Here is a 24,729-nt window from a genome sequence, read left to right as displayed (position 1 = left end):
TAGGTCTGAAGTGTGTCTCTTGTATGCAGCATATATATGGATCTTGTTTTTTTATCCAATCAGCCACCCTATGCCTTTTAATTGGAGCATTTAGTCCATTTACATTTAAAGTAGCTATTGATAAGTCTGTACTTACTCCCATTTTTTAACTTTTTTTTTCTCCGTGTTTTAGTAGTCCTTCTCTGTTCCTTTCTTCTTCTATACAGAATGGATGGTCTCTTTAGTTTGACCTCTGTCTGAAAGCTCTACTCTTTAACTCCCCTCCTCCCTCATTTTATGTTTTTGATATCATATCTAACCTCTTTTTTGTGCATTTGTATCCATTACCCTCTTATCATGGAAATAGATAATTTTTCCTATTTGTGGTCTTCTCTTTTCCCCTTAAATAAGTCCCTTTAACATTTCTTGTAGCAGTGGTTTCTTGGTGCCAAACTCCTTTAATTTTTTGCTTGTCTGGGAAATTTTTGATCTCTCCTTCCATTTTGAATGATAACCTTGCTGGGTAGAGTATTCTTGGCTGTAAGTTTTGTCCTTTTAGCACTTTAAATATATCATGCCATTCTCTTCTAACCTGTAAGGTTTCTGCTGAGAAGTCAGCTGATAGCCTTATGGGGTTTCCTTTGTATATAACTTGACTTTCTCTTGCAGCTTTTAGGATTCTCTCTTTATCTTTAATTCTGGACATTTTGATTATGATGTGTCTTGGTGTGGGCCTCTTTGGGTTTATCTTGTTTGGGGCTCTCTGTGTTTCCTGTACCTGGATGTCTGTTTCCTTCCTTAGGTTAGGGAAGTTTTCATCTATTATTTCTTGAAATAGATTCTCTGCCCCTTTGTCTCGCTCTTCTCCTTCCAGGACACCTATAACATGGATGTTAGTGCGCTTGATGTTGTCCCAGAGGTTCCTTAGACGGTCCTCACTCTTTTTAATTCTTTTCTCTTTTACCTGTTCAGCTTGGGTAATTTCTTCTAGTCTTTCGTCCAGCTCACAGATCCGTTCTTCTGTATCCTCTACTCTGCTTTTGAGTCCCTCTAGTGAATTTTTCATTTCCAGTATTGTATTCTTCATTTCTGATTGGTTCTTTTTTATATCTTCCATTTCTTTGTTGACATGCTCACTGAGTTCATCTATTCTTCTCCCCAGATCAGTGAGCATCCTTAACACTCTTTGTTTGAACTCTCTGTTGGGCAGGTTGCTCATTTCTGTTTCACTTAATTCCTTTTCTGGGGTTTTGTCCTGTTCCCTTACTTGGAATGTATTCCTTTGCCTCCTCATTTTGCCTCTTTCCCTGTGCTTGTGTCTACGTATTAGGTAGGTCAGCTACGTCTTCTGCTCTTGGATAGGTGACCTTATGTAAGTGATGACTTAGGAGGCCTGCCATGTGCTTCCCTCCGTTCTCAATGTTCCAGGGGTGAGCCCTATGTGGGCTATGTGTGTCCTTCTGTTGTGGCCTGTTTGCTCTCCCTGTAGGCGCCCAGGGAGGCCGAGTTATGCTCCTGGCCAGCTGTTGTAATGCTCAGCTGCTTGTAGTTGTTGTGGGCCCTTCAGTCTCTTTATCAGGTGTGGGGATCCCCAGCACAGTTGGCTGCAAGTTCTAATACCACATTTGTGTTGCAGTATTTCTTTTAAGTGAGTAGGCCCCCAGCGTGGCAGGTTGTTAGGCTCAGGGCGTTACAATTGCTATAAGCCTCCAGCCTTTAGATCTCTTGTCAGCTCTCTGAGGATTGCAGCTGGGTGGGGCTGGCCTCAGGCACAGGAGCACCCAATTGTTTCAGGCTTTGGAAGGTGGGGCAAACCCCCTGTGTGGGTCTTTGAGAAGCACAAGTCTTTTGCAGCTGACAAGCCCTGCTTCCCACAGGTCCACACACAGTCAACACAGTCCTGCCCTGTGTGCTCGCCCCGACCTCCCGAAGAGGACCCAGTCTCTCCACAGCGGGAGCCCCACACACTCCACCACTGCCCCACACTCTCCACCCGCTCCTTGTGCACACCTTGCCCCACTGAAGTTGGCTCAGTTGCCAGGCTGCAGAGAATCCAGTCACCAATCTATGCAGGCCCACAAGTTGCCTTAGGGCTTGTTGTTGGGTTGGGCCAGTCTCTAGGGTGGGCTGCCTGCCCTGGCTGAGCTAGATTAAATCGGTGCTCTAGTGGGTGGGGCAGACCTGGGCTAGCAGGCCTCAGGGAGAACTCCAATGGCGTCTGTGTCAGCACCCCCACACCAGGCCATAACAATGGCCGCCTCCAATGTCCCAGTCCCTGGAGAGGTCTCACCCCTCACCGAGATACACACAGAGCCTATTAGGTGTGTCTCTTTTCACCAAAGCGCTATGCACCTTTCTTTCTGGTGATTTTAGGTGGCTTTCTGAAACGGGTGAGTTTGCGTGTGGGCCCTTTAAGAGCTGGTTTTAATGTCTTTGTGAACCAGCTTTTCTGGGGGTATTCTCCAATGTTTTAGTAGCAGGCAAAGTCAGATATTATGCCACTCATCTCAATTGTGCTGGGTCCACAAAATGCCCACAGCGGAGGCGCTCCCGGCTCAGGGCCCCGCTCCTCCAGGGAGGCTGCGTACCTGTGGGTGGCTCCCTGGCGGCCGTGAGGCGCTGAGGCTCCTGAAGGCAGCGTTTTCCTCTCCAGAAGGGAGTTTCTGCCTCTTCTACCTCAGTTAGGATTGTCCTTTCTTGCAGGAGTTCCTCTTATCCAGTTTTCAGTTCTGTCTCAGGGGTAATTTTTCCATGAGTAGTTGTAAATTGGCTGTGTCCGCGGGAGGAGGTGAGTTCAGAGTCTGCCTATGCTGCCATCCTGACTTCCTCTCCCCCTCCATCACATTTTTTGACATTTGAAAATGTAACAGGTATAGCTCATATCCCAATAAATACCCACATAATAGCAAAAGTGCTGTCTATTTGTTAAATAGTATTAAAGACAAACAACATGAGAAAAGTTTTCTAAAGTAAAGAAGAGTTTTAGGTGTCCTGAAATAAATTATCCAGAGACTGACATGAAATCACTGCTTCAAACAGTCCGTGATATGTCTGGATTTTTTTTTTTTCTTTCACTGTATGATTTGAAGGATTTCTGTGTACTGTAGAGGTAGTGATAACTCTTGCTCTTCATAGATGAGCCAATCTGAACTCTCTTTATTTTTAATTTTCTTCAGAGAGTGGCAGATAAAGACTCATTTGGAAGACAGCCTCTGCCCCTCAGCACACTGAAATCGCATTTGGTGACTTGATTTGCCTTGTTCTGCAACCTGAAATATTATTCTAAGCTGTGGGAGTGTATAACGGGACAACTCTGTTGAAAACCAACCTCTAGTAAAACTGAAGTTGTGCACAATATCGTTCCTGGATGAACAGTCTAGCCAAGAGCAAGTCTTGTGTGTATCAGGTACAAAAGTGATCATAACATTATTTAAAATCACAAAAATGATAATTAAAAAAAACTCTAGAATCAATCTCCATTGCATCAACGGTAGAATGGATAAATTGAAGCATATTCCTATGAAAGAACATATAATAGCATGAAAATGTATAAAGTACAGCTACATGTAACAAACTGGAGAAATTTCAGAAATTCATTGTTAAAGTAAAAAAGAAAACCACAGAAAAATACATACTATATAATATTTCTGTATATTTCAAAACCTGCAAAACTGTACAATATATTACTGAGAGTTATGGACACATAAACTGTAAAGTTTAAGCAAGCATGAGAAACAAAAACTTCTACACAGTTGTTCCTCTGAGAACCAGGGGAAACTGGGAAGTGAGCAGGGGCACACCCTGGGCTTTGGAGGTAAGGATGAGACAGGTTTTCATTTCTTCAACGTGGAAGCAGTCAGATGTTTGTTAATTTGTTTCTTTCTAGTTTATACATATCCATAGGTGTTTTTGTATCTATTAACCACTAAATAAGAATCAGTAATACTGTAATGTAACCATAATAAACCGGACAAACCCACAGCTGAGACCCAGATGCCCTAGATAGCAAGAGGATCTAGTGCTCCTGGATGCTGCAGACTGGAGGAGTGCGGTCTCACTCTCCTGGCTGAGCAGAGAGAGGTTTGGGGGAAAGGGTGGAGTGGGACTGGGGAGCTGGTGGGTCCAGGCAAGGTTTGAGTGCTCTGGGCAGAATCTTCCCCCCAAATTCACTTAGAGGCAGAAGAGTGAGCCGGAGGCCAGAGGGTGGTTACACCAGAGCCAAGAGACCCAGGACGCAGCGTGTGCAAGTGTGTGTGCGCCATTGGGAGACACACGAGGCCACACAGGGCATCAAGGATGTTGCGGTGACCAGAACATGCCCGCACGTGGCAGCTCTGCTCTGCCAAGGAGCAGAGCGACCTCAATTAACATCTGTGTAAACAAATGAAAACTTGTGAATTGGCTCCCAGCCCTGTCCTGTGTGAACTGCTGGGGCAGAGTGAAGCAAGAGGCAGAGAAAAAGGAAAACCTGGAGAGTTCTCATGATAAGCATCAGCCCTGGCGTCCTGTCTCCAGTGCATTAGGCTGACTTTTAAATATTAAATACTAGCTGACAGTATGCCTCTAACTATGCCTCTAACGTGCAAAGAGAAGGCCAATGCAAAAAGGAAGAATCAACAATTTCTCCCCAGGAATTAGAGATTATCACAGAAAGAAAATATACCTCTAGGAAGGATAAAACAGAAGCTCTCCACAAAAATTTCCAGTTACAAGTCATTCCTTTACTTTCTTGTTAACAGTTTACATTTCACAAAAAATTCCTATTGAAGAAAGTTTCAGGAAAAAATATCCGGATTTGTAGAAGTGTAGATAACAAAAGTGGGAAAATGAAAGATAAGAAAATTGAAAGATACTGAAAAAATATAGTCTGGGATATTCAGAGGCCACAAGACATAATAGAATTTATTATATAAGAGACGAATTTTGATGCGCACAGAAAGGAAATTGTGCAGTGTCTCTCCTTGTGGGCAAATAAAACAAGCAACTAAAATTTCAAAGAAACTTTAAATATTGGCTTTAGAAAGGTATTCATCACAGAACTTTTTTGTCATAATATATTTTCAATTTCTTAGGAATTAATCAAAGCCAGTTTTCTAGAAATATCAAGGAAGCAGAGAGAGTTTACTAACCCAGAAACACTAAGCTTTTATGCCATCCATCAATTAATGCAACATTTCCTGAACACCCAGGCATTGTACAAGGGCCTCGTCTGCAAAGAGCAGAAGACCCCAGACGGGGAATGAACCGGGTGATCAGATACAGGACTACAGTGGGAAGAGGAGCTTAGAGGTAGGCTGAGAGGCACTGGAATGGAAAGAGGAATCTCAAATCTGGAAAACCAGTCTTTCTTCTTGAAAACAGAAGCAGTGAGGGATGAGGAAAGGTTCAAAATTCCAGGTGGTTACAGGGGTTCTTTACCTACAAAATGCGTTGTCCTGGCCCATATCCACCTTTACTCTGTCCTCAGGGCTTGATTAAGACTTGGTGACCCTACAGTATGCCACCTCTAAAGGGACTCACTTACTTCATAATTTGAGACCCGAATGGGAGAGTGGGTCATCCCATTACAGAGAAAGGGGGTGGCAGAAGCAGGACCGGAATTCAGATCCCCTGATTTGTGAGGCCCCAGACTCCATCTGCCTACAGTGAGGGAATGACGGGGCGGGGGGTGACTGAAATGAGACTAGAGCCACCTCCTTGTCCTTTCCTCGCTGCCGTCAAGTCCTTTCCTAACCCGCACATTCACCAGGTCCTTAAGATGGAAGAATCAATTTCATCATTCACCACTGGGTTCCGGGCTCGCAGTGGAATCTTCAGACAGTAAGGACAGCAGCTCCCTCATGTTCACTAAATATTCTCTACTCAAATTAGAGGAGTGTGCCACGATGCTGCTCAAAGCTCCCCGTTCTGCAAGCACTATCTGAGAATCCATGTGGATCCCCGAAAGGCCCAGCAGCATATCTCCTACCAGGAGGTATTAGGGAGGGTTAGCAGCCACACGCAGGGGAAGCTGCCCAGTCCCCGGTGCAGTGACACCCGGCAGGAGAGGAAATGTGTGCTAACACATGGTGTGTTCTCAATCTCACACCACTGAGAAATAAATAATAACAGAAGAAGACACAGACAGAAAGATAAATCAAGTCTGGGGGACATAGGAGCCATGGCAAGAAAGAAAACAATGAGTGTGCATTGACTAGACCAAAGCTGTCCAACAAGGGGAGCCACATATGTAATTCAAACTTTTCCAGTAGCCCCATTAAGAACATTAAAATAAACAAGTGGAATTAATTTTACCATAGATTATTTAAACAAATATATCCAAAGAATTATAAATTCCCTGTGTAATTATTATAAAATTATTAGTGAGATTTTTACTTTCTTTTTTCCGACTAAACCTTAGAAATCCGATGTGTATTTTATACTGGTTGCACATCTTAATTCAGACTCGCCACGTTTGAAGTGCTCAGCAATCACTTGTGGTTGGAATCTACAGTATTGGAGAGTGCAAGATTAGAAAATTATTTTTTTTCTTTTAAATAGTCCTGTGCTCTTTGAAGGAAAATGAGAGAGGACAGAAGAGTAAGGGGAAAAAGTGAAGAGAGAAAGAAAGAAGAGAGACAGGAGTATAGAATGGGGGCGGGAGGGTTTCAGACTCTGGTGTCAGGGCCACAGTGCTCAAGTGCATCTCCCTGGGCCTCAGCCCCGACCCTGTCCCATTAATCCTTCTATCTTAATCAGCTCTGGCTGCTATAACAGAACACCATAGACTGAGTGGCTTAGACAACACATTTATTTCTCACAGTTCTGGCGGCAGAGAAGTCCAAGATCAAGGTGCAGGCAGGTTTGGATCTTGGTGAGGGCTCTCTTCCTGGCTTGCAGACTCTGCCCTCTCAGCTGTGTGCCCACAAGGAGGAAGCGCTGGGGTCTCTTCCTCTCCTTAAAGGGCGGTAATCCCATCATGGAGGCTCTTTCCTCATGACGTCATCTAAGCCTAATTACCTCTCAAGGCTCCACCTCCTAATACCATCCCATTGCGGGTTAGAGGTTCAACAAGTGAATTTTGAGGGGACACAAACATTCAGTCCCTAACATCTTTCTTGGTCTCCCTCCCTCCCATCCACAGGCGCAGGTTCGGGTTCCTCTCGATCGCTGAGACCCGGGAGCTCCCGCTGAAACCTGGAGCCGCCCCTCTGGACCTGGGAGAAGGAGGAGCCCGCTCAGAGACCGCTTAGCAGCTAGAGCCCCCGCGTGGGGGGCGTGCCTGAGCACGGAGGTCAGGACGCCAGGTCCACCTGACACTGCACCACGGGCAGCCACCAGGCTCCTAGCCCTGCGGGCCCTGTCCACGCAGCACGGGCCGGGTCCGTGTCCCTTCTTGCTCAACCACCCCGGGAACTCGCCCAAGTCTGAATGCTGCGTGCGGGTCCAGCGCCTCCCGACAGAATATCAGCCCCTGCCTCACAGACCATTTAATACCTCAGCAGCCGCCCGGATTCCTGGGTTCTCCTGGCTACGGCGCACTGTAAAGGAGCCGGGAAGCATTTCCTAGACTCTTCTGAGATGGGGTACATTGAGGAGGGTTGCCATGCACCGCAAATTTCCATACCCGCAAGTTTGGTGAACAACATTCCCTGCTGGTTCCAGGAGCCTCACAGGAAGCGCAAGAGTTAATTCTGGGAAGAGAGTTTAAGGCGTCTCCGCCTGGCTCTCAAGGTCCCTCTGACCTGCACCCGGAGCCCAGTGAGCTGGTCTGTAGGGATCTGGTCTCTGAAACGCCAGCGTGGACCAGACCCAACCCCGCGAGTCCCCTGAGCGGCGGTTAAGCTCCAGCCCCACTGCGCTGGGTGTGCAGCGCGGGGACCCCGTCCCCCTGCCTCCGGGGCAGCGCTGACCTCGCGGCCACACGTCCGTGTTCGCCTTCCTGTTTCCGCTCTGCCCACAACCAGCTGTACTTTATATATTTATACACAGCATAAACGTGTTTATTTATTTATAACATAAATAAAAGCGCACTAATCATAGCACAACTCAAAGAATTTGTAAAAGTGAGAACGCCTGTGTAATCACCACCAAGAACACGAACAAGAACATCGCCTACATTTGGGGAAGCCTCATTTTTGTGCCCCTTCCCAGTAATTCCTCATCAAATGTAACCACTATCCTCACTTCTCTCATCGTGTACATGCTTATGAACTTAATATAAATGGAATAATTATGCTACCTTTTAAATTAATTAATAAGCTATTTTTTGAGCAGATTTAGGATTACAGAATAATTGAGCAGAAAGTATAGACAGGTCCATACGCCTTCTGACCCCCACCCTCACACCCCACCATGGTTTCCCTGATTATTAACATCTTGAATTACTGTCCTACTTTTGTTATAGCTAATGAACCGTTATTGATACATTATTTTTTTGTTGAGGTAATATTGGTTCATAACATTATAAGTTTCAGGTGTACAACAGTATCATTCATCTTCTGCACTACAGTACAGAATGAACCCTAAAGTGGACTTTAGTCAGAAACACTGATACATTATTCTTAACTGAAGTCCACTTTAGGTTCATTCTTTGTGTTGTACGTTCTATGGGTTTTGACAAATGTTGAAAAACGTGGTGAAGAGGACACCTCCTTACCTTGTTGCTGAACTTAGAGGAAAACCGTTTAGTTTTTCACTATTGAGTATGTTGCTAGCTGTAGGATTTTTGTAGATGTTTTGTATCAAGTAGAGGAAGCTCTACTCTATTCCTAGTCTACTGAGAGGTGTTTTTTTGTTTTTTTTTTAATATGAAAGTATGTTGGATTTTGTCAAATGCCCTTTGTAACTATTGGTGTGATCATATGATTTTTTTTTCTTTAGCTTGTTGATGTGATGATTACATTAATTGATTTTCATTATTCAATCTTTTGAATTTGTAACTTCTTTCACTCAAATTCATATTTGGGAGATTCATTTATAATGTGGCATGTAGCTATAGTTGTTCATCATCATTGCTGCATTTGATTATGTAAATATATCACACTTTAAATATTTATAGATATTATTATCTATATTTTATTAATATATATATTAAATAAATATATATAAATATATTTAAATATACCACACATTCTACTATTGATGGACATTTGTCTTGCTCCATTTTCTGACTATTACTTAGAATACTGCTAAGAACATTCTTGTACATGCTTTTTTGTGCACACATGTTCACATTTCTGTTGGTTACACACCTAGCTGTGTCATAAGACGGGCATATGTTCAGCTGCAGAAGATACTACTGAACCACATTTCAAAGTGGTTGTAGCAATGTACTTTGTTACCAGAAGTGTACTAGATTCCAAAGTTTTCCATACCCTCATCACCAATGAGTATTTTTAGGTTTGTAAATTATTATTTAAAATTTTTTTTAACCTTTCAATTGGATTATTGTTGTTTTTAAATTTTAACCTTTCTATTAGTGGACAGGATGAAAGAAATATCTGTTGTATAGAAGAATACCATTGAACATAATGCTTCCTGTAATATCTGGCATGGAATTTTTTTATATCCAGAAGGAGATTCACACCCTAGCAAGGTCAGTAGCCAGGGCAAGGAATAGAATGGAATCCCACAGGTCCTACTGGGCCAAGTTAAGTGTCTGTTCCCATTTCAGGATGGCCTTCAAACACGCACTCCATGGGGGACAGTGCCATTATTGATGCTGTAGGTGTTGCTGTTGGACCACTTGAGTTGATTACAATTTATAAAAAGAGGAAATCATCATACACAAAATGTCACCTTGACTCATGGTCATCAGAGGCCTCTGGAGATGGGAAGGGTCAGGCTGTCAACTAAAACACATGAGGGCCTGCAAGGTGGCGTAGCAGTTAAGTGAACGTGCTCCACTCCCGCCACCCGGAGTTCATGGCCCGCATCCGGGCGCGCACTGACGCACTGCTTGTCAAGCCATGCGCTGGCGGCGTCCCACATAAAGGAGAGGAAGATGGGCACGGATATTAGCCAGGGCCAATCTTCCTCAGCAAAAAGAGGAGGACTGGCATCAGATGTTAACTCAGGGCTGATCTTCCTACCACCCCCCCCAAAAAGAAAAAAAACACATGAATAAACTTCTCATATATATACATATAATTTACATATATATAAATTAAGGTTGACTCAAATAATCTCTTACGATTGTTTTTCTCTTTATCACTGATTTTGAGCAATTTGATTGTGATGTGCCTGTTACTCCATCTCGGATGAAAACAGAAATCCAAGGGAATTTTCTCTCCTAATTTTCTCACTTTTGAATAAGTTTAAGTGTTTGAGGAATTCAGAGTAATAGCATCTGAAGTGGAAAGAAATCTCTCATGAAAAAATATATAGACTTCAATCCTGAGTTATGTTTTAGTTTTCCTGGGAATTCCACTTACATATGATTCTTTGCAGGAAATTCGGCACGTTGAGAGCAAGCATAGACTTCCCTTCAACCATTTGGCTCCTACTTTAATTAAATCACAGAGTAGGTTTGCTCTCTGTCTCTGTTTCCCCCCATCTCTTTGTCTCTCTCTCTCACAGACACACACCTAGATGGAAAGGATATAAAATAGTCATAAATTCCAGACCTTGATTTTGTTATTTTGGTGTTTGTGGGGGGAGGGAATAGGGGAGAAGAATCTGGTGTCCTTTTCATTCTTTTCCTTGGTGTCTTCAAGGTAATTTATTGATAACAACACATTTCCAGATCTTATTCTTACTCTATCTAAGTGTGAAACTCTTAACCACGTAGGTGAATAAACTCTAAAATCCAATACAAGATTTTTATATTGACAGTTTATTCAGACTTCACTGTGTGTTCAAATTTTCCTCTTTCTGTCTCTCGTCCGACCTTGTCCACGCCGTCCTTTCAGATCCCATAAGTAATTTGTTGGTGCCAAAGTCCAGGGTGAGTGTATTTGCTACTCTCCTCTTGTCTATCAATTTCCTACTGCATATCATGGTTGATTCTTATTTGTGAACTGAAACGAGAAGAGAGGGAAGTAAAGTAACAGGCAGCTAGGATGGCTGAAGCCCTGGGAGTGGTCAAGTGAAACTGTGCTGCCAGGTCAGTAGTCCCTTCTATCAGGCTATTTCTCAAAATGAGTTTTTTTGGAGGAGGGCAATAAACAGAGTTTCACATTCCACTATGGACCTGAGGATATTTTAGGCAATAGACTTGCAAACGTTGTTAATATGTGATCTTTTCCTCTAGAAACTCACATCTAAGTAGAAATTTTAAATATATTATTGTATGTGTAGAGGCTTATAAGATAATAAAGAGATGTCAAGGATAATCTTGTTTTTTTTCAATCTGTAATTTCTAAGAGAAGATGATATTAAAGATTAAAATTTTGAAATGTTAAGAATATATTTCACTTTTTTAGCCATGGCTTTATATGAGAAGAGATTTGTTACGACTGATCATTTGATGTAGTGGAAATAAGAGTGTTTTAAATATTCCTTTCTAGTATCCTTCTTTGGGTGAAGCACCATGATCCATCATTGACTAAATATGAAAATGTTTTTAAGAGAGTGAATAGGATGCAAACCCAGCCAAGATAAAAGAAAACTTTGATAGTTGCCCTAACCTTAACATAAAATATAATATCTCCCTCACAAAAATGTCTATGATTCCTTCTAGTAGTCATTCATATAGTATACACATAATTTGTGATCATTAAATCCACAAAATATCATAAGTCTTTCAATTATGCATATGTATTGAATAATAACATGAGAGAGTATGAAAGAATATGCAGGGTAATAAGAAAAGGGGCAGAGCCTTAGAGAATAACCAGCAAAAGTTATTGTGTGTACAGTTTTAGATCAAAAGATAAAAGCAGTAGTGTGTTACCTAAAAGAACAGGGGAAATAAAATAACTAAGAGGGAAGAATTTCATGCAGGACTCAATGAAAAGTATAAAATTTCAGAGAATTTTAGTTGAGATGACATTGTCAACATCCATAAAAGAGTAGAAGGCTATCTCTGCCAGAGCAGTAAGTGGCATTATGGGACAAGAGCTTGACTGCGCTGGGTTAATAAATGGAATGTGGATGACTTCTCTTTCTGAAGAAGAATCAAGAAAGGAATGCATGTAGATTCCGACAGATAACCAAAGATAGTGGGTAGTAATGGGTTGATACAACTAGGATTAAAACAGTTTCTTAAAAGAAGATATGAAGTTCATTTGAGGGGTTCATTTATCTTAAAAACAGCAAATCTATGGATTACATAGGTTAACTCACGACATGACTTCTTCCTAGAGATTAGAATTGGCCATTTGATTAAGTAGATTTAAAAAGGTTTCAATTCAATCATTGGCATCAGGGTGTGTTTTCCACTCTGCAAAAATCTAATCATGAGCACCAATACCTTTTCAAAGGTTTGGTAACCTAATCCCTTTGAGGAAATGGGTGTGGTGTTGAGAATCTATAAAACATCATGCAAAGAGCCAAGTTCATTCTTCTCCAGAACCATTGTGCTTGGAGTTGGCTGATCTGTGGAGACCTCTGAAGTTTGCTGCTACCAGAAGGTGAATACCTAATTCTTGAACTGAATTTGAGAGAATACTTACTGAACAAGAACGGAAAAATCTGTTAACAGTACTCACAAGTGAGTACTCCATACATAAGAGCCATTTCTGATATTTTCTCTTAAACTGGGAACTTTAATCCATATATCTGTTTGTTTAGGTGGTTGCCAAAGAATTTAGTAGTAGAAATGTTTTCATTACTTTATTTTATTTTGAGGTTTTTTTGTGAGGAAGATCGGCCCTGAGCTAACATCCATGCCAGTCCTCCTCTTTTTTTTTTTTTTTTTTTGCTGAGGAAGACTGGCCCTGGGCTAACATCCGTGCCCATCTTCCTCCACTTTATATGGACCGCCGCTACAACTTGGCCTGGCAAGGGGTGCATCTGTGCCGGGATCTGAACCTGGACTGCTAGCAGCGGAGCAGGAGCACTTAACAGCTAGCCACAGGGCCAGCCCTGATTTCATTGCTTTAAACTTACTCCATTATGTAGTGGCAATCTCTCCTCTTTCTATATATTTTATGACTTAATATGATTATTTATTTTTCCTCTTATTTTTTGTGTCACTTGACTGTTCATGTACAATTGTGCGGGTACAGAAGATAATTGGCAACAGGTAGCTTGCAGTTTTTTAGGTGGTGCAATAAATATATGCTAATTGTATTATGTTGCCATAGATAGTAATTCATCTATCTGCGTCTATCAAGCTATTCATATTATCCTACCTGTATGTATGTGTTTATGTACATGTTTGCATAACAGGTCTATACAGAAGTCTGGTCTATTCCATGTGCTGAATTACTCAACAAACACTCATTGTTAGGTTGAGTGTTTAAAATGATGTGATATGTCTTCAGTTTTCACTTTCAGCCTTGGATTTCATATTTCAGAGTTAGATTTTAAAGTGTTTGGGAACTGGAGAGATCTACAGGAAACTGATATTCTTTAATATGAGGAAATTGTAGATATGAGAGGTCTCTCTGAATTCACCTAGTATGAAAATAAGAACTCTGTAGCATAACCAAATCCATTTATTTTAAAACAGAATTGTCATTTGCTACTGGTAATCATTTTGAATTGAGGTATACATCATTTCACAGAGAATGAGAATTCCAGATAGTGAGTCTGATTGGCTTACGAGTATATTGCTAATCTCTTTTTATCATTAATTTCGTGAATGTATCAGGGTTGATATAGGAGATAAGTTCAACTGCTTTGAAATTTTCAAAATGAAGGTAGTAGGTAAGATCTGAAGAAACTATACATTTAGTTTAAATTTAATCAACTTTCTCTATTAAAAATAAGGTAGAATGTGAGGAGAGGATGTTCTTAATGAAATATGCCAGGCCACCAAGACGAGTAAATTTCATTATATGAATTGAGTGCCTGTATGTCTAGCATGGCTAACCAAATGTAACCAAAGGTAAACATTAGGTGGTTCTCTCTTCTCTGGGTCCACAGCACGTTACATATTTCTCCATTATAACAATTTCCTTTTTTTTATATGTTCTGTCAAACTCTGAGCGAATGAGTACCAGAATGTTGTCTTATTTACCGTGACATCTTATGATAGATTACTGTTTAGAGATCAGTAAATTGGCTTGATTTAATGTAATCTTGGACACTAAAGCTTAGTTTATTTTTTTTTCTATCAGTAAGATATATATTTGAGTACTGAATCAATCATTTATTCAATGTGTGATTTTTAGACAAGTAACTTATTTTACTCAAACTATGTCAAGTTTCCTCATCAGAAAGTTTTGGTAAAAATAGAAAATGAGTTAATAATATTTTTCAGGAGATTAAAGTAGGTAACCCAGATAAGAGGAGTTAATCCAATGCCTAGAATTCATAAAGGGTACATATTAGTTTCTCCTATTATCATTTTAATATTATCATCATTAATGTTATCAATCTACAAATGATTATATTCATAATGAATTCATGGCCAGTTTCTAACCCGTTCTACATGGGGCTAATCTAACCTTTCTCCCTGTACCTCAGGCTATCTCCTCATTCTAGGCATGTTTGAGTGAATGGCTTTATGTTCTATATCATTGGAAATTTTGTGGTCATGATTGGAAGTCCATAAATCCCCCTCACGAACTTTTATTTATAAATATATCTGTAGGCATCATCACCTCATTGCTACCTATTTTTCAAAGAGGTACCTTGAAGCTGATTTTACAATTATTCAATAAAGCAATTGTTGACTTGATGTATTTTGGACCAAAAATAAGTTTTCAGCCTTGAAAATATTCAACCCCTCTCGTTCAAGTTCTCATAGACAGGGAAGATAACAGCAGCCATATAATTATACAAAATATTTAGTCATGATCTATGGTTACTGAAAGTACATATTTTTTAATTAAATACATAATTTAACATGTTACTTGATGATAATAAAGTGAAAAACTTATTAAAAAGTACTCTTTGTGCTGATACTGTTTTACCAAGTGGTTTTCACATCCACTGACGATTCTTGCCTGAATATATTACTAATTATGATGATGGTAATGTGATTTTTCTGTTTTCTCAGTTCCTCTTACATTTATTGATTGTCAGTCGCAGAGTTGGTTAATGCCTTGTTGATGTCATCAAAGACCCAGGTCTTTCATTTCTCTGTCATCCTCAGGGTGTCTCCTTGTTCTCTAGGCAAGTGCACATTGTGGTGACAAAATGATAACCTTGAGGCCAGCCCAATAGGTGCAGTGTTTAAGTTTGCCCACTAGGCTTCAGCAGCCCTCGGTTCACAAGTTCAGATCCTGGGCGTGGACATAAGCACTGCTCAGCAAGCCATGCTGTGGCAGTGTCCCATATAAAGTAAAGGAAAATGGGCACCGATGTTAGTCCAAGGCCAATCTTCCTCAGCAAAAAAAAGAGGAGGATTGGCAACAGATGTTAGCTCAGGGCTGATCTTCCTCACCAAAAAAAAAAAAAAAAAATGACACTTTCATGCATCAGGTTCAAACACTGTCCAGAGGAGCATAAAACAGTTGACTCTTCCTTATGTTTCTTTTCAGGAGCAAATAAACCTTTTAAAGATCCTCCTAATAATATTTCCTTAAACCTCATTGGCCAAATAGGGTCAAAGTGCCATATAACCAATCACTGGCAAAGGGATAAGGATGATGGCTTTAGGTGAGATATGACCCACACTCTGTGGCAGGGCATTGGATCTGAACTACTGATTCCTAAGTCCATTTAGAACAGAGGGCATAAATGAACAAATTGGAATTGTACTAGGGAGCTGGAACCCTGATGGGAAGGCTATATTTGACAAATCAATATGCTGGCGTATGAGGACTCTCTGTTCCTCAGCATCCTCTGTCTGTGATAAGCAATGCATAGTCTGTCCTGCCATACACACTAGTGTATTTGTACAAACAGGAATAATTCTCATGCTCCTTAGTGTTTTTAATGGTTTTGAAAGTGCACTTCTTTGAAGGCCCATGACAAAATAATTTTCTTTTCTCTCCTTAGCAACATGGCTTCCAACATCTTCCAGAATGAGTTGACCTGCTCCGTGTGCATGAATTATTTCATAGACCCAGTCACCATAGGCTGTGGGCACAGCTTTTGTATGCCTTGTCTCTGTGTCTGCTGGGAGCAAGCCCCACGTCCTCCTCGCTGCCCTGTGTGCAGGGAAACATCACATCAAACGACCTTTAAAACCAACATTGTCTTGAAGACACGGGTCTTCCTTGCCAGACGGGCAAGACCCTACCAATTCCCACGCTCTGCAGAACAGATGTGTGAGATACACCTGAAAACAAAGAACTTTTTCTGTGAGGTTATCAAGGATGCACTCTGTTTGCTCTGCTGTAAGGCTGAGGAGCACGTGGCTCACAGACATTGTTCTGTTGACTGGATCGCTGAGGAATACCGGGTAAGCGATGGCTGTGAGAGAAGTTTGAACCTGGGGGATCCGCTATCTGAGAGATTATGAAAAAGAAAGTGAATATAAATATTATTCCTGCATGTGACATATAAAGCAGATATTGACTAGTGTTTTGAGCCAAGCACTACAATAAACTTTTGAAGAAAGAACGTTCTCAATCTTACAGCACTTACATATTTACGGTTTAAAATCTTACAACTCTAGTTGATGGTGGTGATGATGTCAATCATGGTTGAAATTGTGATAATTCAGTGTAAGACCAAGGTGGACAAATCTGTTAATTTCAGTGATGATTATTGCCCACTATAACCATGATTACGAAAACACTAATCTAATGGAATCTATTTAGAAACATTGTCTTTTAGCTAAAATATAGGATAGTAGGAGATAAGAAGTAGCATCACAACAACTAAAATCTGAGACAGGGTTCACTTAATGAAAATTGGTTAGGTGACAAAGCTTGAGGGCCAGTTTCCTTCATGGTTAAACCCGCTTTACAACTATAGGTTTATTCTATGGTTAAAAAAGTCTCCCCTATTTGACAATTGAGCTTAACAATGAAAATGCATTGGCTCTTTGCCCTCTTTAGTGATTATTTATCTTACATTCCCCCCCGCTACATCTGTTAGGATCTGATATTTTTAATATCAGCTTCTCTGATGCTCGTATTTATGGTGCTTTTGCAGCAAAATCTCCTGAAGCAAATGAGGTCTGTGTGGGAAAAGATACAAGAAAATCAGAGAAATCTCAACAGAGAAACCAGCAAAATCAGAACATGGGAGGTGAGCAAGGGATTCTGTTTCTTTCAGCACAATCTTGGGACACGTAGTGATTGTACAATAGGAACTTGAGCTAAAATCATAATGTTTATGGTCTTCTACGAGTGACTGACCGACAGCAAAAAGAGTTCCACCTAATCACGTACAGATAAGACTGTCCCTTTGTTAGGATATAGACTGAAATCATAATATTCAACTAAAAGGCTTTATTTCCTGAAGAACACTGCAACACACCAAAATGTAGAGAAAAATCACTGTCATCACGGGATATAATAATTAGTGGATGAGATAAACACAGGGTTTCTCAAAAGAAAATAAAATCTTTGAATATTCAGGAAGATATTCACTGATTATTTGCATGGTAAAGGACAACTTGAAATTGGATATTCAAGGGGATATCCAGTAGGTAAATAAGTGAGAACTGAAGACTAGAAACTAGAGGAATCATGGGGAAGTTGGGATTTTACAAAACTCATATTGGCTAACTCACGTATTATATGAGGGACAGCGCCGAGAGATGCAACTGGAAGTGTAGCACAGGTTGGTTCAAAATGTGACCTAAATACACGGCTGAGGAATCTGAATCTATCCTTTGTTGATTCAAAAATATGGGTGAACACCATTAATAGGGGAGGTGAAATAAAAGTACATCTATATGCTCATTAGAGAAGTAAAATTTTCTGATGGAAATATATAAACAAACACTATTAAAGACACTTCTCACCATTAATAAAGGAATCAAAATGGGGCTGTGTGAATGACAAGGAGCTATAATAAAGTTCTCTTGATTATTTAAGGTGATATCCTTAAAGATATAACTTAATATTTTTTCTTTGAAATATCCAGTGCCTACTGTGTCTTACTAATTTTGTTCTAAGCCAATATAGAAGTAGACAAAAGGAACAGATTTTCTTGCATTCAAGGAGCTTGTGATGTAGTGGCGGGAGACAATTAACAGTCAAAATATAAAATTTATAGTATGATCCATTGTGATAGTTGCTTTTGAGAAAAATACAACGGGAAAGGTAAATAAATAAAGTAGCTTTGACAAAATTAAATTTTACATATGGTGATCAGAAAAGCCTTACTATGGAAGATCACATTTGGGCAGGTACCTGCCTGAGGTCAGAAATTGAGGCACATGGCTGTTTGGGGAAATAGTTTTTCAGGAAGAGATAACTTAATACATCTCAAACTAAACTTATTATTTTCCCATACCGCACTTGCCTTTTGTTCTCCATTGTGAAGCTCCTGATATGAAGCAGAATGAGTGAGAGTAGAGAAATTTGAAGTCAGACCTAAAAGTTGAGTGTGACATTTATGAGAAGTAGGCTTGAGTGAAGCATGTTAAGTGCTGGACCTGCATGTAAGATGAACCAGAACTTTATTGGGCACTGACATTTCCTATGACTGGTGTAATGAAGAGAAACATCTGAGTGGAGAGTAGAGTAAGGGGACAGGTAATTTGTTGTGTTTTTACTGAAGGTTCATCTAATATATGCTAAGTAGTTGAACTATATTGAATACAAATGGAAACCTCTAAAGGAGCTTAAGCAAAGAAGAAATATGATCACAATACTTTTTTGGAAAGTTTATTCAGATTGTAGTTTAGAGAGATCATTGAGTGGAAGACTTCAAAATGAAAGTCAAGAAAGCAAGTAGGAAATAAGTGAGGAATCTTTAAAGGAAAGATGAGGAGTGGATTATCACAGATAACAGGAAGTGAAAGGACTCAAGGGATATTCCTTATGGTAGAAAATGTGATTTGTTTGATGTGGAATATTACAAAGGTAAAATAAAAAAGTGATATGGGTTCTGCTTTCAAATTGGAGCATCACTAAGGTTAGAAACAGAGGAGGTATAGTTGGTTTGCGTTAAGATAAATTTAGTTTGAGAAATGCCGCACTTTAAGTTCCTGTGAGATATCCTAGCAGAAATACACAGTAGGAAATTGGATGAATGAGGTTGGACTTTTGTGGATGATTTGGCCTGGACAGGGCCATTTCACAGTTGTCAGCATAGTCTAGGCATTGTAATAGACGGATACCGCATGAGAGTTTTTAGAAAGAAAAGAATCAAGTTTTCACATGGAAAGATAACTTGAGGAGTCCCTGTATTAATGGGTCCACTTGGAAGACAGGAGCTGGTGAACGTAAATTGATGGAGGGAAAACTAAGAGAGAGAGATTTGTTTGGAGCCCGTGGTATGTGGGTTTTATAGAAAGGAGAGTTGGTGAAATACGAAGAACTTCTTAGTAACATGCATATAAAAAATATGTGGCTTTAGCAAAGGAGGTTCTTGGTGAAATGAAGAGTGTGGTTTCATTAACATGTTGGGAATGGAAGAGAGATTTCATTGATTTGAAGAAAGATTGAGAGTTTCATAAGTGAGTACAGTGAATGTACACCTGGGATCAAGAAATCTGCTTTGTTGGAGGTAAAAACGACAGCACAAAAGCCAAATAAAGACATTGGATCAATAGTGGATATTTTATTTTGTTTTCAATACAATGTGAGAAAATAACCCATGTTTAAAAGTTGAGAGAAAAGAAGGGAAAGAGGAAATGAAAAAAGAGTGCAGAGCAGGGAATTACTACTGGGAGGTGGCTGTCTATTCACCAACGTCTCTAAGGATAGTGCAGAAGTCAGCTAAGGCGTGGAGTGCATAGTCTTGGACAGGAAGCGTCAAGCCACACTCATACACCCAAGGCTCTGGTTTGCATGCAGTTTACTGCCCTGGAAGTAAAAATTTTAGAAATGTCTTATCTGATTCTACCAAGTGATATTTGCTATTATTTTCTGAAAACATGGAGTCATTCTGTAGCTAAAATATCTGAGGATAAAAGAGACCAAATGGATTGAGTAGTACTATATAAGACAATCATTAAATCACAAGTACCTGTTTTTAAGAAAATGTGGATATTTGAGGGAAAGTAGTTATTTGAGTCAAGATTTTGGCTTCTAGTGCAATCAAATAAACAAACAAATGAGTGGGGAAAAAAAAAGAAAAAAGAAAGGAGTCCCTAAATTTCTGTTTTCAATAAATGTACCAAATTGCTAAATGTCAGAAGACAAACGGTAGATAATGAGACATGGATAAAATCAGCCTGAATATATGATCTAATTAATCCATTGTCACTTCAGGGTTATGTGACTCTACGGAGGAAGATGATCCGTGCTGAATATCAGAAGGTGTGTCCATTGCTCTACAAGGAGGAGAAAGATCATTTGGAGACACTAGAAAAGGAAGGGAAAGAGATTTTGCAACAACTCAAGCAAAGTGAAGACAGCATGGACCTAAGAGGGAAACTCCTAAGAGGAATGTATGAGGAGCTCAAGGACATGTGCCATAAACCAGACATGGAGCTGCTCCAGGTAAGGACTGAGGAGTGAGAGTCGCGGTGCTGCTTGATACTGCCCAGGTTCTCTTTGTCTTCCATCACATGTTTGGAATGAGGCTTTCTGATGCTGTGATAAGGGTTTGACATGTCTGGGTAATGCTAACTACTAAGGGTCATTCTTGCCATACACAAGAACAACAAAGGTTTGTGAAAGAGTAGGTAAAAAAAAGTCCTAGAGAATAATTTCTTCTACAATTCTCCAAATACACATTCAACTACTGAACTACTGCAACAGAGAAGCTTGTCTGAAGATATATGGATATGTATCTGGACCTGGCAACAATTTGGGAATTTGGGAGAAATGTTGCAATCTACGATTCATTTTCCCTTTCTGTTTCCATGTACATGATACGATTTGCTGAAACTTGGGTTCTCCCACGCTTGGGAATAAGAATTAAGTCTCCACTATGCATCTTGTGACGTATACTAAGTCTTTATCTTGTCTGTTTTTCTCTTTACAGCATTTTGAAAACACGTTGAAAAGGTAAGTTTGCCCCTATATAAAAGGTTTGAGAATTGTAACAGTGATCAGACTGTTGATGCTGAAATGGGAGCGTAATTTAGTATGATAATATAACCTCTTTCATAATATATTTCTTTTTCCTTTCTCATAAAGGTAGAAACGTTTTGTTGTTTTGTTGAAGGCGAAGTTGGGCAGGCATTTTATTTGCAAGGTTCTGGGCAAAAGTTGCATGAAGACAGCTACCATTCCTGACTTTAATTTTTAGAAATGTAAAAACACATTAAGGATATGCCCCAAAGTCATGACAAGATTATGGGAGATTAAGTATTTCAGAGAAGTTTACAGTGGGAGCAGGGAGAGAACAGGCATAGGGAGGATCATCAAGGGTTTGGGGCTTCCATGTGTAGCACATGGCAGCCTCCAGCTTCAAATGGAAAGTCTGTTTGACGCACTAAGTGAAGCTAGGTCCTCAGAAGCAGAATCCCTGCCCAAGCTGAGCTCCTCACCCTGTAGCTGTGGTTAGATAGACACTGAGCATTTCAGTGGTGACTGGTGTGGATTAAAAATCAAAGTGCCCTTCCTGACTGTCCTCAATTTGGGGCCATTGTGCATAGCTCTCTGATTGGCTGAGAGGAACCAGATACAGTCATGATTGCTTTGAATTGTGTGCTAGGATTGAAGTGTTAGGAGGTGGGATTGGATTTAGTTTAATTAATTCACAAAATTAATCAATAGTTGCTTCATTCCCTAGTTCGTGGAGTTACATTCATAACCCCTGATTCTAATTATGAGGATTTTAATGAAACATCTTCCTTAGGATGTAGATATAATCATTGTGATGAAATCTTTGATCTCAGCAAGAATAACTAAGTGTCCTTCTTTGCAGGAGTGAGTCGGTGCAGCTGCACGTGCCCCAACCTGTGGACCCACAGCTCAGTTCATGGCCCATCACTGGGCTGATAGGCAGGCTCGACCGATTCCAAGGTAACAGGCAGCCTTTTGGTGATACAGCTGCACGTTCCCTTCTGTTAGTAATCTTTCCGCTGTGCTCAATCTATGGTTTCTTTTCTGGGAACTTTTACTACCCAATCTGCCTTTATAGAAAAGTAATATATGTGGGAAAAAACTAACTGATATATAGAGAAAAGCCAAATATCATAGATTGTAATAACCTATCTGGAAATAAACAGTAAGACAAGATATTTGATGGCCTGTGGCATGCTGAAGCATAGTGTCACCCGTTCATGTGAAACATGTAAATCTGCATGTACATTCCATGTTTTAGGTAAGTGTGGTTATCGTTGGTAGTGAGATACTTAACTTTTGTTTTTAAAACTTTTTGAAATAAACGCACTACATCTTTTCTTTTTTGTTTCTTCTTTGTTTTTGTGAGGAAGTTCAGCCCTGAGCTAACATCCATGCCAATCCTCCTCTTTTTGCTGACGAAGACTGGCCCTGAGCTAACATCCGTGCCCATCTTCCTCCACTTTATGTGGGATGCTACCACAGCATGGGCTGACAAGCGGTGGATCGGTGCATGCCCGGGATAGGGACCCAGGCCGCCAGCAGTGGAGCCGTGCGCACCTAACCACTATGCCATGGGGCCGGCCCCTAAATGCACTTTATAAAGAGCATAGTTTATTCATATTAATATAAATATATTTGGTATAATCAATGTATTAAATACGTGAAATGAATGCTTATACACAACATCCACAAAGTAAGCTGAAAATGTATTATTTCACTAGATTTGTGCTTTTTCTTCTCAAAAGAAAATTCTCACAAAGAAACCACTTCTTAAAAAAATATGATTTTTTTCTTTCTTTTTATTTTAGATGCATGCTTTAGTGAAAAATCCTTAAATCTGAGGCAAAGTGATCACTCTTTAGGAGTAATAATAATATTTATTATTATTCTCTTATTAATTAGTATTATTTTATATTTTCTGAGGAGATGGGCAGGCTACTTTTGTAACTGACTGTGAATTATTAGTGAGCTCCTAATTTCAAATGTTTCAGAGAAAATAACAGAGAAAGCTTAGCAATCTCTCTCTTCTTTGTATATTTCCAGAAAATTCAATAATTTCTCTCATTATGTCTAGTTAAAGACTTTCCTGTTATGAAGCCAGACCTACAGACCTTGGGCTACAGTAGATTTCTAAATCTCTCTCACTGTCCTGGCCCATTTCCAGTGATAAGCTAGGAAACCAAGACGCTAGGTAAAGCCCATGTCCATCAGGAGTTTATAACACCATTTGTTAAGGTGACTGTTTCCTTCTTCCTGCAGTGTATGTTTCCTTGGATAATGAAGTAGTCACTGGTCACATCCCACTGTTTGAAGATCTGAAACGTTTTCTCTTTGGTACTGATCATCTTGAAGTTGCCAATAATTCAGCAAGATCTAAATATTTTCTTGCCTGGGGATCCCAGTCATTCACTTCTGGCCAACATTACTGGGAGGTGTATGTGGGGGACTGTTGGAACTGGGTCGTTGGATTTTGTAATGATTCTTGGACAATGAGGAATGACATGGTCCTTGACTCAGACGGAATCTTTCTCCTTTTTTGTGTCAAAGACGACAATGGGTGCAGTCTCTTTACCTCTTCCCCAGTGTTGCCTCAGTACGTAGAAAGGCCTGTAGGCTGCGTGGGGGTGTTCCTGGATTACGAATGTGGTACAGTGAGCTTTGTTAATGTGGCCGATAGGTCCCTCATTTGTAGTTTCCTCTCGTGCTCCTTCTCTTCCCTTCTCAAGCCTTTTCTTTGCTGTGGACTCCCATAATGAGGGACAGGGCAGAAACCTGACCACATTTGTCAAGAATACCAAGACCCACGATAGCTAAGTTAGTGCCTACTTGATTTTGTTTAACTGCATCTTCCTTTATAAAACATATTGACTATTTTCAAAAGGGCTGATAATGTTAAGTCTATGAATTTGTTGGTTTTCTTTAAATAAAAATAATCTCAGAATACTATGCAATCTTTATTCTGTGTCTTGTCTTTTCACTTGATTTCTAAGGTGGCTGGAGGTGAAAGGATAGCTGGGTGTGTTTACTCAGCTTATTGGGTTAATGCAAGAGCACAGGTTTCTTCTTAAAGACTTGGAATTAACTTCTTCCTGCTCTGCATCTGCTAAGTCAGTGTCTGCATCAAGTCTCAGTTTTAAAATCTCTTCTACATGGAATTATTTTTAAGCTCTGGAACAAATGAGGTCACCTTGTTGTGTGTACTCAGAACACCTTGTACTTTTCTTTGTAAAACTCACAACCTAATATTGGCCTCCCTCTAGTTTACCTATTATAAGCGAAGGTTATGTCTCCCCTACATACAGATATATTTCAAGTAGGTAACAAAACTTAAGATATGATTGACATTCAATAAGAGTTTGAGTAAATTAATAGATATAGAAGGTAGTAAATAAAAACATGCCAAACCACTGTTAAAAAGCCTACTAAATGTAACCAAAATAAAATTAGAATACTGTGGAATACTATCTAATAAAAATGTGAATTAGACTGCCTTTACAATTCATAGTCTCAGCAAATTATAATAGAGACACAAAAGATTGATGGATACTTATTTTTGTGTGTGTGTGAGGAGGATCAGCCCTGAGCTAACATCCCTGGTAATCCTCCTCTTCTTGCTGAGGAAGACTGG

General features: G+C 40.0%; 1 protein-coding gene across 1 annotated transcript; it reads left to right on the top strand.

Moving 5' to 3' along the window:
- Window positions 1–16,018: 16,018 nt before the first annotated feature.
- Window positions 16,019–23,941, top strand: LOC101394212 (tripartite motif-containing protein 43-like). Its single transcript, XM_087434026.1, has 6 exons — window positions 16,019–16,420; window positions 17,119–17,214; window positions 20,355–20,585; window positions 21,073–21,095; window positions 21,961–22,058; window positions 23,361–23,941. The coding sequence occupies exons 1-6, from the start codon at window positions 16,019–16,021 to the stop codon at window positions 23,852–23,854; spliced, it is 1,344 nt and encodes a 447-aa protein (XP_087290152.1). The 3' UTR covers window positions 23,855–23,941.
- Window positions 23,942–24,729: the final 788 nt, after the last annotated feature.

This window comes from Ceratotherium simum, chromosome 7 (genome assembly GCF_057802395.1).
Source record: "Ceratotherium simum simum isolate JZ-2026a chromosome 7, ASM5780239v1, whole genome shotgun sequence".
NCBI lineage: Eukaryota > Metazoa > Chordata > Mammalia > Perissodactyla > Rhinocerotidae > Ceratotherium > Ceratotherium simum.
The sequence above is the reverse complement of the archived record's forward strand: the minus strand, read 5'-3'. Positions and strand labels throughout refer to the sequence as shown.

What these genes read in the sequence shown, in the direction of transcription:
- LOC101394212 (XM_087434026.1), top strand. Translation starts at nt 16,019, where the DNA reads ATGGCTTCCAACATCTTCCAGAATGAGTTGACCTGCTCCGTGTGCATG. An exon ending in TTTGAAAACACGTTGAAAAG is followed by an intron (nt 21,096 to 21,960) that starts GTAAGTTTGCCC and finishes CCTTCTTTGCAG; the next exon opens with GAGTGAGTCGGTGCAGCTGC. An exon ending in CAGGCTCGACCGATTCCAAG is followed by an intron (nt 22,059 to 23,360) that starts GTAACAGGCAGC and finishes TTCTTCCTGCAG; the next exon opens with TGTATGTTTCCTTGGATAAT.